This window comes from Clinocottus analis, unplaced genomic scaffold (assembly GCF_023055335.1).
Source record: "Clinocottus analis isolate CAN_PGR_092001 unplaced genomic scaffold, fCliAna1.0.p SCAF_18, whole genome shotgun sequence".
Classification (NCBI taxonomy): Eukaryota; Metazoa; Chordata; class Actinopteri; order Perciformes; family Cottidae; genus Clinocottus; species Clinocottus analis.
The window spans coordinates 10,120,065-10,136,786 of record NW_027175909.1 but is presented as its reverse complement, the minus strand read 5'-3'; the positions used below and the strand labels follow the sequence as shown (position 1 = coordinate 10,136,786).

The 16,722-nt window shown below is 43.1% G+C and overlaps 1 protein-coding gene across 2 annotated transcripts in view; it reads right to left on the bottom strand.

Moving 5' to 3' along the window:
* Positions 1 to 16,187, bottom strand: part of arfgef1 (ADP-ribosylation factor guanine nucleotide-exchange factor 1 (brefeldin A-inhibited)) — a 47,559-nt gene extending 31,372 nt beyond the window's left edge. For both annotated transcript variants that reach the window (XM_068582062.1, XM_068582063.1), the window contains exon 1: positions 15,877 to 16,187. In XM_068582062.1, the coding sequence (XP_068438163.1) occupies positions 15,877 to 16,000 (124 nt within the window). In that variant the 5' untranslated portion in view covers positions 16,001 to 16,187. The remainder of the gene's footprint in view (positions 1 to 15,876) is intronic.
* Positions 16,188 to 16,722: the final 535 nt, after the last annotated feature.

Here is a 16,722-nt window from a genome sequence, read left to right as displayed (position 1 = left end):
CAACGTTTGTGTTTATTTCCCAGATCTACAGGCATGAAAGCGGTTGTAAGAACTTGCTGAGCGCAGGCAGAGAAAACACAGAGGGAGGCATGAGCGAGATGGAGAGACCGAAATAGAGCTGCAGCGAGAGGAATAGAGGCCAATTGGTACTAGACTTTAAAGGGGGGAGGGGGGGCCTTCAATGAGGAAGCTTTTTAAAACACAGTGGCAATCGGCAAGGTCCTCAAAGAACTGCACCAGTCTGTGATGGTTGGGAAAAACACCAGTAATGCAATGACAAGCCCAATTATTTCACTGCTGGAAGGCCAACAGTACTTTCAAAGAAATCCATTTGGCGAGAATATTTAGCATTTAACACTCGGTGGAATTAAATTAAGCCCGGTTTTGAACACGTTATACTATACCACGGGGAACAGTCACGCGTAGAAGAAGCACAGCCAAGAGTCATTTTGGATTTGGAGCCGAGAATCAATACATAGATGCAGTCCCTGTGGATCCAAACTCAACATGAAATCCAATCACATGTGATCCTGTCATCTTTTCTGCCCATTATTCTGAAGACAGATTGAGTGGGACCATTGAGCCTTGACCCGTGTGTGTGTGTGTGTGTGTGTGTGTGTGTGTGTGTGTGTGTATGTGTGTATGTGTGGGTGTGTGTGTATGTGTGTGTATGCACTGCCTGTAGTGACTTGTACACACAGAGAACTGTAATGACGAGACTCACTGATTATTCAGTCTGTTGATTCTTTTGTAAATGTCCAAGAGCCTCAGGAAAGATCCTTGAAAAAGTATTTTTTTTGTCGGACTAATTCAAGTATAAAAAAATCCCACATGCTCATGTTTTAGAAGATGCCAATATTAGTATTTTTCTTGATCGACGACATTATAATTTAATCACTTAACAATTAGCTGCAACTAACAATTTCTTCCATTATTGATTGAGGCTACATTTGAGATTATTCTCTTGAGTGATGGATGGGCAGCATCCATTCTGAAATGAATGGAAGTTTTGGCTCAAGCTTCAGATTTAACAAACGAGAGATATCCAGCAATGTCAATGTACTTGTTATAATGATGATGGCTTTTCCCATATTAGCTTTAATCTTTAGATTTTTACTGTAGGGATATTATTGAAAAACCTCTCATAATATTGTGTTTATTTAATACGCTCACCGCACATTTGATTTCTTTCCAGGTAAAAGCTGGCACTTGAAGGTGTTGACTTCAACATGAAGTGCCTGATAAATACTTTGACTGCGTCTTTTTATCCTGACTATGAACGACCTGCAGCAAACACATTAAAGACATTTGTTTAATCACCACGACTGCAAGAACTATTTCTAATATCAACTCATCTGGGACTGCTTTGTGATTATTCCTTAAAATGTTCCCAGAATCCAAAGTTAAACCTTCGAATAACTTGTTTTGTCTGGCCAACAGGCCAAAACTCAAGCAGTATTTAATTTATAATGATACAAAACAGAGAAAATCTGTACAAATTTCACATTTCAGCTTGTTTTGGCATATTTGCTTTCACCAAAAAGAATGTATTATCAGAATGGTTGTTGATTCATTTTCTGTTGATCAAATTAATTAATTGACTACTTGTTTTAGCACTAATTATCACTATCACAAATACGGCATTATGAGACTCATGAATATTCATGAATGTAATTTTCTTGCTCCGTGTGTTTCCTGCAAACTTTGAAATCCTCGACAGCCAATCAGAACATTTCTTTGGAGTGAATAAACATCCCCGTCTGACCGCTCATCTCTACCAGCAGACACCCCATCACTTTAGCTAGCGGCTTGGTTCAAAGGCCGACATCACAGAGCTGGACCAGAGAGAACGGCAACGTGCTGAACAGCGAAGGAAAACGCCGTACGTCCGTCTCTGTCCCGCTCTGCTGAGCCTGCAGCTCTGTAGTTACCAGGATGTGTGAAATTATAAATACGCACTGGACCCCAGGCTTTTCCGCTCTTAATATCAGTTTTGCGTCAAATGGGATTATTAGATTTATGCACACACGTCACACACACACACACACGTGCACGCGCACGCGCGCACACACACACACACACACACACACACACACACACACACACACACAGGAAGACAGGCAGGTGAGCACACGAGCGGCTGGTTTGGGTGGAGGGGTGGGCCTCGTCATATTGTCTGTGTAAGTAACCGTCAGATAATTAGCTCGGTGTATCAGGAGTGTTGATGAGGAATTGTCACCCAAGGACTTGAACGGTGAAACCATGGCAACCGTAGTGGGGGGGTGTTGCTGATGAGAAAGAACAGACATGTAAGTGCTGGACGCCCCGGGGACCGGGCAGACGCCAGCCACAAATTAAGGCAGTGGAATCACATCTGATCTGCCAGCTACCGGTTTCAAAACAAACACACACAGTTAGAGTGCAGACATATGCCGGCAGCCAGGCGCAGGCGGCCGAGTGGGACTGACACAAGCGTGCGCAAAACTCAATTATTTATTAAGTTATTGAATCTAATTTTTATCAACTTGAGGCGTGATATAATCAGAACGTATGCTGCAAGGAATGAACCTCAAGAAATGTGAATACAAGCATTAAAGTTTGCGTTTGCCTCGGCGCAAAGAGGGAGACGCATCCCAAAGCGGCTCATTATAGTCTGATCAGGTGCCCAAAAATAAACCAAACACTGGATACAAACTAAAAGAATACTGAAAGGATTCTTCACTGGTGAGAGAAGAGTTAAACAGAGTTGACAACTTGAATAAAACCAACTCTTCAAACACTTCTGGTGTTCTGCGGGATTCCTGTTTAGCATTTCTTCTGTACAAGCTAAGAGGCCAGCAATGGCAACCTTTTGTCACTTATTAACACAACCCCACTCTCAATCTCCCTCAGCTCTGCAGCACACACACACACACAGACACACACACAACACTGCTGACCTTGAAGACGCCATGTTCCTTGTCCTGGTTTGTCCGATGCCAGGACCCAGTATAAACAAAGTGCGACCGCAGCAGCAGTAGTTCAGTGTAGTGGGCAAAACACTGAGGTGATGCAGATGACACCACTCCTGAATCTAAAGAGTTCAAATTAAATAGACATGGAGCTTTTGTGAAACAACTCGTGAGACTTTAAAAGTGTGAAACTGAAACTTGAGAAACTGACTCCTCTAATGGGAAATATATATATTCTTAGTTGTATTTATCTTTCACAAACCTCTGTATGCAAATCATTCTCCCTCCTGTAGTTTTCCCTGTACCTGCTATCAAGTAATCAATCACTCCAGTGGACCGGCCGTCAGCAAAAGGGCAGGACAAGGACCTTTACGTTATGATTCCCACACTGATTCAATCACTCATGTTCCTTTGTAACCCCACGCCTTTGTCTTCTTTGTATAAATACCTTGTGAATTGTCACTCTTCAGTGCATCCTTAGGAAGACTCATAGCGACTCTGTAACGGTTCTGGCTCGGCAGTATTCATTATTTCAGTGTAAGAACTGCCGTCACAATCCCACAAAAGCCTAGAATTGGTGAAGTCGTTGCAAAAACACATCCATTCATTATCCTCCTATTACATAAAAATCAAGTTTTGTGGAAAATTAAAAAAGGCACAATAAGGTCAATCCCTCCACTTGTTTACAGGCTCAAATAAGCTATACTGATATACTGATTGATTTATACGGCATTGTTGTAATTCTTTAATCATGATACTGAATTACAGGTTTGATTTTTCTGTACAATCAAATCATTGCAGGGCTGATGCTCCAACAGGTGAGAATAATATGTCTCCACCATAAAACAAACACTGAGGATGTAACACTGCTCTTACCCCAGTGGGGAATTGGCATACATACACAGGGAGCCCATTTTACTGACCGAGCCACCCTGCTCTCCAGTGAGCTATAGCCTAGACCTCAACACAAAGCCTTTCACAGCTCCATAATGTATGAGAGCAGCCGGCTAGGGACTCAATCCCCTCCACCATTTCACTCATCGTCAAGGTACTTTTTCCCCTCTTACACTGACTTTGGCCCAGAAACTAACAGTAAGACGTTAAATGAGCATTAATGCCAGCACACGCCAAATTCTCCTTTTAGAGACGGTCATTTTAGGCCTACATGTTTTTCAGCAAGAAGAAATACGAGCGTAAGATGCATGTAGAAATTTCCTATTTCTCTGGTGTATTATTGCATTACTACCGCCTTCATATTTGCGTAGCAGTGTCCACAAAGGCAAGTTAAGCAGTCCAGTCCTGACCAGATACTGTGCAAATGAAAGCCTTTTGCTCGGGTTCGAGTTGGCACTGTTGAGTCTCATATACCCCGAGGTTGTCAGCTATTCAAAGGCCCTCTTGAAAGCTGCCTCTAAGCTGGGGAGAAGGTCAGTCAAAACCTGGCTAATCATTTCTCCCCTCTGCTCTGGAGTGACTGCACTGCACGCCTGGATAAGGCGAGCGGGCACAGGGAGATTTTTGAGAAATAGGAAGTGTACAAAATAGACGTGCATGAATGCGGCAGAGTATAGGCACACGTGCAAGTCAGGAACACCTCCCCACTGCCGAGTGCTATCGTAGCACCAATAGTATTAGTGACCTTTGTCCTCCTGATGGGGAAATAAAGCACTTCCTGAATTTCAGAAAACATTCAGCCCTGACTATTATCTTGATACCGTGACACACAGAGTTGCTGAGTCAAAGCTTCCAACCATTATGCCGTGATTAATTCATGAAACATATCCTGATTTATTATTGGATGCCTCCATGTCGAGCAAAGACAGCACTGCACACAAGTCGCTATAGATTAGCCTTGTGACGCGGCAGGCATATTAAAGCTCGTAGCCAAAGTCTAAAAGTCCGATATACGGCACCTACACAACAAGGCCCTCCGTGAAAAATACATGAGATGAGGACAGCGTCAAGGCAAAAAGTTTCAGTACGTCAGCCCGAAGTCAGCTTGCGCAAAACAAGTAAATGCCACCCCTGTCAGCTAGGATGTTGCACTTGGGAAACAAATAGCACAGCACACGGTGTGATCAGCACTGCGCATGAAGACCGCGGGCCATATGACAGCTTCTGAAATCCTGTGGGAAGGATAGCTGTTATTTTGAGAGACAAAAAGGCACGACAACCTCACAGCTTCAGGTGACAGTGTCGGACTGAGATGACCAAGTCCTGACCAGGACAACCTCACACTCAGCCGCTGAGTTGGACAGTGAGCAGAGACAGGCTTCTCCAGCGATACATGTTTCAAAAGGGGCTTATCAGTGATCCCTTCAATCACACTTGCACGGAGCTACAGCAGAAGCTGATCATGGCTTGGATAACAACTGCACAACGGTGTAGTCAACCTCTTAGGATGCAAATATGCAGGCGTAATAGATAAGGCTGATGAATCAGCAAGGGGAGTATTTGGCCACGCTGTGCAAAGGTTAGAAGCAGGATTGTCGCAGGGTTACCACTTTAAATCCCTCGAATATCTGGAGGAAAATCTAAGCCGAGTGAATGAAGAATGTGCTCCCCTCATGGAGCGACTACTACCAAAATCCCCGGAGCACCGCAGCTTACAACCTAATGCTCCAACCACGAGTTAATGCATGTGGAGGAAAGCAAACAGTGTTGCTCAAAGAGGTGCATGCATATTCATTAAACTTGAAACACTGAATAACCAAACACCGCAGAGGGGCTAAAACTATACGGTGACTGCTCGGGGGGTGAAGATGCACCACATGATGATGCATTTTAGAAAACACAACATCCATTAACACAAAGCAGAATGGCTGCTTTCATGAAGCATCACATCAAAGTTCGACTGCGTCTCGAGGCAGCATGACATAACAACCTGCTCCCCGTCTCTCACTGCTGACAAAAGCTGCTGGCAGGCTAAATGCTGCTGCTTCTTCTTCTTCTTCTTCTTCTTCCTGGGCGCCACCCTGCCTCAGCGGCGTGACGAAGCATTCCTTAGCCAGCAGCAGCAGCAGCAGCGGACCCTGTTGGGAGTGTCCACCACAGGGACGACCAGGACCATTAACACTGGAATCACAAGTCCTATCCTCCCCGGATGCTTGTGCGGTCATGTAATGTGTGCTTGTGCAAGAGTGCATTACTTGTGCTGCAAGTAAGGACTCGATCAGTGCTGAAGTTGCACTGTAAAATGTTTTTCACACTTTATTTTCTACTACACAGTTACTCTGTGTACACAGTTACTCTCTGACAAAAGTGAACACAACAATCACTCTTCAATTGAAGGTTCCCTGTGGCGTTATGTCATCTATAACTGCACTGCGAGTTGTGTTCCCATGTGGAGTCGTTCGTTTTGTTTATCTCATGCATACACCAAATGACGCCTATGGGCATGCACGCCTGCTGTGATACGGTCTTGCCAAAAGGTTTCACACTATTCCGCAGACCAACAGGGGCGCTGACTTGCATAGGGAAGCACCAACAAGGGCAGGGAGGAAGAAAGACTACTAGGAAGTGAGCATGCATGGAAGCAAGGCCTGATTTGAAATACTTCCACACGTTTGTTAGACCTCAAGGATGCACACAATGTTTTTCGGTGAGTAAGGCACCTTTAACGTTATAGTTTTTTTAGATATGCAAATGTGTGTGTTTGTTTACATTGTGAATCACGTTTCTTCCTCATTGGGACTCTCCGCTCGGTAGTACTGTTGAGAAAGATGGTTTGGACAAGATTTGCATTTACATTTCCTGTTTAAACAAATACAGAAGTACAAAAGCAGTTCCCCACCAGCAGCTGCAGCTCATCCCAGGTGCAGTACGTCTGCAGAATGATGTGTAAACAGACACAAAGTGACCATTACTTCAACCCAAGGGGCTCTGCTCGCTGACACGTGCTGTAAATGCGATATGTTTGTTCATGCGGCCCTGCAGTTCTATTGCAAAGATATGTGTCAGGAATACATCATTGTTTTTAAAGGGGTACAAACAGAGACGGTGCACCTAGAGAGCAAGGGATTACAATGAATAACATAATATTGCAGATCTACTTAATTATCAAGGCTTTTTAAAGTAGGCATATGGAAATGGGGAAAAGGTTTTTTTTGTACTCTGCCCTCCAACATGGAATATGTTTTTAAGCTTAAAGAACTGTTACCATTGACCGCTTATAAATCCAGAATAAAAGAAATAGAAGCATGTTCCCTAAAATGTAAATGTTTCTTAAATTGACTGTTTTAACCTGTTTTCGTCTATGTTTTCTCTGTAACTATGTGTTTTTTATGCCTCTGCCTGTCTTGGTAAGGTCTCGCGCAAAAAAGAGATTTTTTTAATCTCAATGGGACTTTCCTGATTAAATAAGGGTTTAAAAAAAAAAAAAAATCTTATAAACGAAAGGGTTTGAAAACAAGAGTAGCTATCTCTATCCCAAAGCCTATCACCGAGCTGTGTGATAAAGTACCTTGATTCACATACTGGACGCTGTGGGCTCCTATGAGAGGTCTCCTTCATCAGAGGAGACCTCACTGGGGCGTAAAGCAGGTAAAGCCATGCAACGACAGGCCTCGGAGGCAACACATACCACAAACCTGCTGACTAACGCCGTTGGATGATCGCTAATTCAAAAAGTGGACATTTTAGCTAGATGTTCACACACATAATCACAATCAAACATGCACATATACAGTATGTACACACACATTTAATTAGCATACACACAGACACACACACACACACGTATTCACACCAAAAATTCCCATGAGAGCTTCAGCATTTTATCAATTAAGACACAGCAGAGCCTGCACACGGCTGCTCCTCTGGCGGGAGGGACAGAGATAAACAGACTGCTCTCTGGAGACACTCTGCAGTACGTCACAAGATCAGCAACAAGAAAACAGCCTTGTTGCCGATTGGCGGGGAGGGGGGGTGGTAAAAGAAAGCAAGGACAAGGACGAGGCTGGCTTCCAAAACAAATCCGCTGTCTCTCGTCAGTTCCACAGTTTGTGCCCATGTGGCGTATGAGTGTGTATGTGTGCTCACATTACAAGGCTACTAAAGAAGAACAGCATCGTAAGTCTCATTGTAGCACTGTTGTGAGACATGTTTTGGTTCTTTGTGTGAGGCCTTTTGCATTCGTATCCTCTACCACGGACCAAAAAAAGAAAGAGAGAGAGAGAGAAAATTCCCAGAGAGGAAAAAATTTAAAAGCATTCTTATCACTTTCTGCCCTTTGGGTGGGTCAAAAACCATGCAACATAACCCATATATTCCTTCCTCATGGGCTCCCAACAACCTTTAAACACACACAGCCACAGAGGAGAGGTTAGAGATCACCCTCAGACTCAGTTTCCACCACCTGAGCGAGGAGCTGGAGACTAAGAAACGCCACCCTGCAGCATTTACATTTCAAAGAGCTCCCTGTCTGCATCTGGCATGGACCCATGGTTGGCTCCAACCACTCCGCATGCAGCGATCAGCTTTAATTCAATCCAGTGCCCGATTGCTTTCACCTCAGTAAAACACGGCGGTCTTGGTGGCTGCGACTATCCAGATGGGGAGCGCTGACCGTGCAGGATGTTCAAGCAGGTAAAGAAAAAGAAGGTGCGAGTGTGGCTCGACAGGATAAGAGAAATAAGTCGAGGAGACGAGAAAGAAAGTCACAGGTGTCAGATGGACATACTCTGGCTTTAGGATGGCGCAATATGTAAAAAAGTAAAGTCATATCTCTATTTTGTGTCCAACATTGACCTATTATTGAGGCCGTGAACATGATCACGTGTCTGGTGCGTTTGGAAATGAAGAAACCGCATTTTGAGGGCAGTTAGCAATGAGACAATATGTCCAGGCATAGTAATGAGCACACTACACTGCAGCTTTGGGCCACACAGATCAGATAATCTGTGGATGAATCAGCGCGTAAGTGTACATCTCCACCTCCTACCAAACATAGATTAAACACGGGGCAGCTGCGACCACCGCGCTGAGCCTGAGAAAAATCAGACCCCTGACATTTCCATTGTCCAGGCAGAAAGGAAAGGTTGCACGGCAGTAATTACATTGGGAGAGGGAAGAACGAAACACTGTCAGAGGTTGTCTGGGCTACCTAATCGTGAGTGCGCTCATGTGTGCGCACGCCTGCGTGTGTGTATGCGCATTACATCGGCGTGCGTGTGTCCAACCGAACTCCTCACTCTCACAAGCCTGCGTTTAATCACCACGGCTGAATTAGGACTCTCCTTTTTTGGCCAGACGGTGACAAAACTCGGCCTCCACAAGTCCTTGATTACTCAGCTGCTGGCTTTGTTATTCGAATTAAGTCATTTAAAATAACTCAGCTGATATATGATTTGGCACTTTTCTCCTCCAACGCTATGAATTGCACTTTCCTGTCCTTGCTGCACAAGTTGGAGATAATAGCCAGTGAATGGAAGATTAATGTGTGTATATTGTGAGCCGCATCCTCGTCAGCTCCTTCAGCCAAAGGGCCCTTTCTCATCCAACCTACCCTCTTTTAAGTCCCAGCATGCTTAGCGGCACAATATGATGGAGTACAAACTCAGGCATGGTGAGACAACCATTGCATGTCTTCAAAGAATATTCATATTCAGTCAGTTGGGTCAACTTTCTTGGTGTACTACTGTTATAAGGAAGTTATAGTCCTGTATGTGTGCTTGTGGGAAAACAAAAAAAAACACATCTCGGAGTGTGACTGAGCCCATGTTAGCTTTCATTATGTACCGTCCAGCTATTTAAACCTGCCTCTGCGGCTCGACAAAAGCCCACAGCTGTTGTATTCCACTCGGGAAGTGGAAGACGGTTCGCCATGCTTGCTAACGTGGGAGAGAGAGAGGAGTATGACATGCAACAAAGGTCCCTGGGACATTATATGGTTACATGTGGTGTAGGCACTCGGCTACCAAGGTGCTGCTGCTTGTTCACTTTTCGTCCATGAAGACCAGCCGAGTCATCAGCAGAACAGTCTTTTAGAATTTAAGTGATATTATGAATTATTTTAAGATCCTTTCCACACAGGAATTGCACTAATAAAAACAACAACACTAGCTGTAGGACAGAGGACAACTGAACACATTTAACCAAGTAAGTACAGAGGTCAAAAACAAACTCGAAAGGATATAATCACTGATTCTGTTGCAAACGACACTGTTTACGACAAATCTCCTTCAGTAATGGTGATGAATTATTTTCTTGGCAACAGCTTTCCTTGGATGAATACAGATGATAGATCAAAAAGGATAGATGCTACAGATAAATGTGAGCGGCACAAGAGGAAACAAACAGAGAAGAGAGAAATGGGAGGTTTCCTCTCATTCGTCTCATCTGTTTGCAGTATAATTAATTGATCACCTGTCCTGAAACTAAAGGAAGCACAAGTGGAGAGAAATACTGCATTATGTATGAGAGTATCAGTGTAAGAAGATAAATAAAAAACGAATTGTGAAAGAATTTTAAAAAACAGACTCTTTTCTTCTAAATTCTAAACTATCTTGTCCGTATTGATGAAAGTTTTTTTTTTATGCTTTCAGAGCGAGCACCGACTGCCATGTTGACTACTCCAGAGCTCATTATCTGAATACCGGTCAACCTTTGGGGTTACAAGCAGCTTAAGCGTCTGCACTTAGTCTGCACAGGAGAAATGAGACAGTAACCAGGCTTGAGGGCCTCACCCTTCTCACGTCTCCCTTCAGAGCGATGTCGCAACAGACTTTATCGTGGAACAATGCGTTTACCAGACTTTTATACATATTCAAAAACCAGGTCAGACCTCTTATAATCTTTGGAGTGAGAACTTGCAAAAATTTTAATACTGAATGAAATAGTCAATACGGCAAATAATCGTTAGCAGAAGCCCAACAGGCTTGAAGGGGGAAACATGTCTGCGTCTCGTCTAGCTGGTCTCTATTTGTTTGTTGCTTCACTGCGGAATGGGATCTGTATGTATTTTATATTTTTAAATAATTCAGATTTCAGGACTATAACTTGCACCCAACATGCACATTTAGCCGATTCCAGTTCAAGTCGAACAATGGAAGGTTTAGTGAAGGTGTAGTCAACAGCTGCCATTGCTTCCTTCGTTTACACTTCCTCATCCTCGGGAATACCTGCCAGTTTCATCAGCAGTTTGGGTCTCCGCTGCATGGGAATCAGAAAGAAATCTGCCTGCTTTTAAACTTCTGGCTTGATAAACTTCAGTCAGGAATATGAAGAATGCCGGTAAAAATGTTTGTCAGGTGCACAAATAGAGAAAAGCTTTTAATTTTCAGTAAGAGCGCAAACAGCCGAGGCTTGCACTGATGGCAGCCCTCAGCTCCTGCACGCCGTGTTTGTAGAAGACTGTGTGGGTCTTCAGAGTGTCGTGGTAGAAGCCTTAATTAACAGGATCATTTATAGCCTGGTGCTTATCATGGTGGAGCATGTGGCGACTATAGGGCAGCTTATCATAGAGGAGCATGTGCTGGCCATTCTTCACGATCAGAGGTACATTTGTTCCATTGGCTGTCCTGCCAAGTTCGCCAACTCCAAATAAAAAAGGTGGCGAGCAGGCAGTGGCCTTGATTTTGGTGCAAAACAGCAGCGTACAAACTCTTGTTGTTTTTGTCTGTGTTCAAGGTTTCTTTTGACTTTCATGGCAAAATTCTACGGTGATGCGACAAACGCCTCAGAGAGACATTAGTTGAAGAAAACGTCCCGTGTATGAGGAGGAAACATTTCTTAAATCATGAAAAGATTACAGTTATGTAAATTGTTATTAGGAGAGGTTTATGATTAATTAATGATTGTGATGATCTATCAGTTTGGAAACTCTAGGTTCACTCCAAAGCTGCAAAAACTATGATAACAATAACACAAAATAACACCAACTTTAAGAGGCCTTCAACATCCGGAACAAACCTAACGTCGATGTGGTCCAATGAATAAATTAAAGGAAACAAACACGACCACTACAGTGTGCCAGGAGTCAGTGTACTGTGTCAATATCGCTACTAGCTCCTGGTTTATTGTTATTTATTTACTCATACCCACCCCATGTTGCAAAACATTCAGATTGAATGAATGCTAAATCCCTCAGACAGCAGGGAACTAACCACAGACACTCAAACTGTCAATATCTGCCAGCCAGCAATTACTGACAAGCCAACTGACAGCGATATGGCTCGATCACAACACGACTTTCTGGCATAAATTGAACACACTGCTCTTGCATACACTTATAAAAGCAAAAGGAAGGTGTGTTTTTCCCAAGCAAACAATCCCAGACAAGTAAACCGTACCTGTCCCGTGTGAAACAGCTCCAGTAAGTGGAGAAGAAAATCTATTATTTAGAAAGCCATGAGGAGTCGGATGTTTTTCTCAAGAGCTGGTGGACCAAACCAGGAACAAAATATTGCTGAATAATGGACGTCAGGTGGCAATAAAGATGAATCCAAATGGGTCCATTTTGCTCTGTGTCTGCTTGATGTTATTAGGTAAACGTGATAACAAATTAGGCTGCCCCCTCTCGACTGATCGGTCGTTTACTTTAGTTGATTAGTCATTTTTTGAGATTATCTTAATTCTGAATGAGCACATCTCTGGTAAACACAAGATTTTAAAATAATGTGTTTAAGAGATTATTTGTGGAGAAACTTGATTAGTTGACAAATTTGTATCAGTGTTAATCAACTAAGAATGTATTTGGTCAAGGACAGCCCAACAAACAAATAAAGCTATCTGCACCATATTTATTTTGTCCGCACAACAACACATTAACCACTACATTTAAGCTACAACTACAGGTATTTCGTAAATAATTTTTCATTGAAAGACAAAGTAAAAAGAAGATTTTGAGTATCCGACAAAGCTTCAGATGTGGTGTATTTCTCTTTCCAGTGGCTGCCCCCAGATCCTGAACAGAATATGCATCTGCAGGTAATGGGACTTGACAGGAGGAATAAAAAAAAAGGTTTACAGGTTGCTGTGACCTATGCAGCTGACCCTCAGATCATACACCCTGAGGGGAGAGATAATGAGCAATGTGCTCAGCAGGACTCGACTCCTCGAGTGACTACTATTCTGGATACAAGCGCTCACTCCTCTTCGCATGGTAGCTTGGACAGAGTTCCCTGATTTTCCTTGTTACATTCACAGTGTGACTGTTTTGCAGCAACAGTGCTGCCCTGTGAACATCTCAAGTCAGAAAGAACAGGTTGTGTTAAAAAACAATGAAGCCATCCACTAAGCCAGCCTCACGTGAAGCTAGCAATGCGTGATGACAATCAGCCGAACGCCTCTGTTGTTGCCTCTGATGTTCGCCTCTGACAAGTGAGAGGCAGATACAGCCTGAGGGCCTTTGATAACTTGAGTCAACGATCAGGTTTATCCTCTGTCTCTTTCTCCAATCAGACAGCTCCTCTCAAAGAAACCACGATACGCTCCAAAGATAATAGGACTCTACGCCACGACAGTTTAGAGCGTGTGAGAAATTGAGATGGCTTTCTTTTTGGGAAACTGCTGAGGGACATTTTGATAATCCAGAGAAAGGTCAGTTTGGAAGAGAGGAGGAAAAAGGCAGCCTAACGAAAGCCTTTTACCTTACTCCTATGCATTACAATCCTGCAGTGATAAATAAATAAATAAATACATGAAAAGTAAATAAATATACCATCTTGTGTTATACAAGGGAATATAAATCTAACAATACTTGTACCTAGTTCGGCACAGTGAATAACAGGAGAACGTTCAGTGACAGTAAAGAGGAGACTCTGGCACAGGCACTCTCTCTGAGATGTCTCAGAGCCCCAATAGCTGGAGGGGATTATGTAAGTCACTCAGTATACTGGGTCACCGAGTCGTTTTTGATATGCACTACTACTGTGCCACTGTCACGCTCATTACAGAGATTCTCATTTTGTAAGTTTTTAGTGTACGACTGAGCCTTAGTGTGAAGTTCAAATCCACATAGACAGTAATTATGCTGAGAATTGATACCGTGTCATTTCTGCACTGTACTGCCACACAGGGTTTTACCTGAGTAGTGTTAGCCCGGCTTCTGACCCGAGGAGAGCGGAAAACAATGACTGTGTGACTAATACTGCTTTTTTAGAGTGAAAGTACACCCTGAAATATAATTAAGTGTTAACTGGTGATTGTTGATCAGTTGCATAGAGAGAGACTGTAGTGGCGATGTCATGTGGAGACAAAATATGGTGCCGATCCATAAACAGTAAATACCTGCTCGGATGCCGTAAGACAGTCAGCATTCATGGCACTTTCTTGGTTGTTTTCTGACTCATATTTGGATGGTCTACATTTCAATAAAACCCATAGGGTGGCTGATTCACTTACAGCAAAAAAAGAATGTTGCCTGATGACATCATTAATGCAGGTCTTTATTATCTGATTCACAATATTGACACTGGAGCATTTTATGGTGTATTTTCCATGCTAGAGAGAGGCTCACTCTTTCAATGAACACTAACCTCTTTTCTCCAGCCTTTATTTTCTGTTGCTCAACAAACAAAGTGGGGGAAGGAAAATATGATTTGTGTGTAGGTGGGCTGGTTTTACAAAACATCAGAGCAAGCCTTGACAAACACGATCGGTGTGTTTAGCCTTCAAGGCCATTTCAAAACCCCCCAACAGCTGAAAGAGTTGGTAAAGGCAGCAACTGTCCAGACAGGTTGGATGTCTGGCTGCTGCATAACATGGACTCTTTGTTTCTCTGGTAGTGTCATATTACTCCCTTTTGCAGGACAAAACCCAGCTTGTTCCAGCAGAGAACAGATAACGAAGTTTGGCATGTGAAAACAACATTCGTTAACGTATTATAAATGTAAAATATTAGCAGATCTGGGAATTTGTTTTAAATTGTAATTTATAAACTCTATATTTATTATTAGGCTAATAGTCACCTCAAGAACGTGTTTCGGAAGATACACCTGCTAACAAATAGTTTCAGAAAGCTACCACATGTAGCTCAATTGAAAGCGGACGTTAAGTGAGGTTGATTTCAAAATAAAAGCACAATCGACGTGACAACAACATGGCGCGGATACGTGCTGTATGAAGTTAAAGTTTGTTATTTCATATTCATTATTTTACAAACATATGTATCTTTTGAGATTGGTATTTTAATGTACTTCAATTTTAATTAGTATCGCGTTTATTTCAATTGTTGTTTTATTTTTGATATCTTACCGGAAATCATCTTTTTCACAACCGTTAGCTTGACACTGTTTTAGCATCGAGGTGCTACTGACAGCTGACGTCTTCTGTCTTCACTGTCCCGACTTCTCGTGTAGTTTTACAACATAATAACGAGGATTAGAGCCAACAGAGTTCAACAATTAAACTGTTTAATGCATAAAGGATGCACTAAAAAGGAAAACCGGCCATGAACTCAACCGGGCACGGCTACTAGCTTACGTCTCGTGTGCACCAGGAAGAGACAAACATATCACGCCTTTACGATGTGAAACGCGTCAAATAAAGCCGTTTAAATGAGTTTAGTGCACACTTGGCGAATGTATAAGCTTTGGTTATTGGTCAGTTTGATACTGAAGGAGGATGCAGCCGTTAACAACTTAGTTTTCTGCCCAGTGCTCGGCCTGTTCTCACGTCGCTACTTGTTTCGCAGCATCGGTTCAGTGTTGCAAACACCCACCCCTCCTGCACCATTTCCGTGTTTGATACGGAATCCGAGCCCGTGCCACGTCAATTAACTACGCAGGTTTGGCTGAATTATAACGCCAGACAATACGACATTAGCGGGTCGGGCGCTTAATGACCGGGTAATGACACCGCGTTGCCAAACGCTGCGACATTGCAGGATCGCCGGAGTAATAAGTGAGCGGCTGCATGACGTGTCTAAATCAATGAGTCCAAGACAAGACAGGGGGAAATGTGCAGCTGAAACAACACAACTTACCAAGTGCCACCTCGCAGGCTTTGCGCAGTTGTGAATGGTGAGCCTTTTTCACCTCCTTGTCGGCCAGAATCTTTTCCAAAGCTCGTGTGAGGAACATGTTTTTCGTCTTTTTGCCCTCAAACATGTCGCACCGGAATTTGGGGCGAGGTGTGCCTGGTCCCAAGAGGGGAGGGGGGGCTGCAGCCGCCTCGAGTAGAGATGTAGTCCCTTACAAATGTCAGCCTCGGAGCCCCTAACAGACAAACATAAATAAACACAGAAGGTGGGGTAAATCCCTCAGATTTCCATTAACGACCTGCCTCCTGCGCCATGTTGGAGAGAGGAAGCGACGTCACGTACGTTGAGAACGGTCGCAGTGAGGCAGCAGAGAGAGAGAGAGAGAGGGATAGAGCGAGAGAGGGAGGGAGAGAGAGAGAGAGAGAGAATGAAAGAGAGAGAGAGAGATGTCATGAGTGTAGTCTTACAGCTAAGCTTTCGTGCATACGCCTACACGATCTTATTCAAGTCACATGTAAATTAACTGGTATTAATTATGCATGTTACGAATTAAACCAATCATGCCAGCCTCAATGTTTGCAGGATTTCTCCTAGGTTTTTTTTTCTCGAGGAACAACATGCAACTTTTCCATGTACATACTTACAATGTATACTCATTATACATGTGTGTACGTGCATTTTGTTTTTGTATGTATTTGTGGAATGAACAGGAACATTCATTCAGTATGCAATTTGTGATATTTTTTACAGCTACATGTATATTTAAATATAACTTAAAACTTTGACATTTAGAAGAAACATAAGTATTGTTGTTATTATCAAATGATCATATTTGAAAATATAGACATA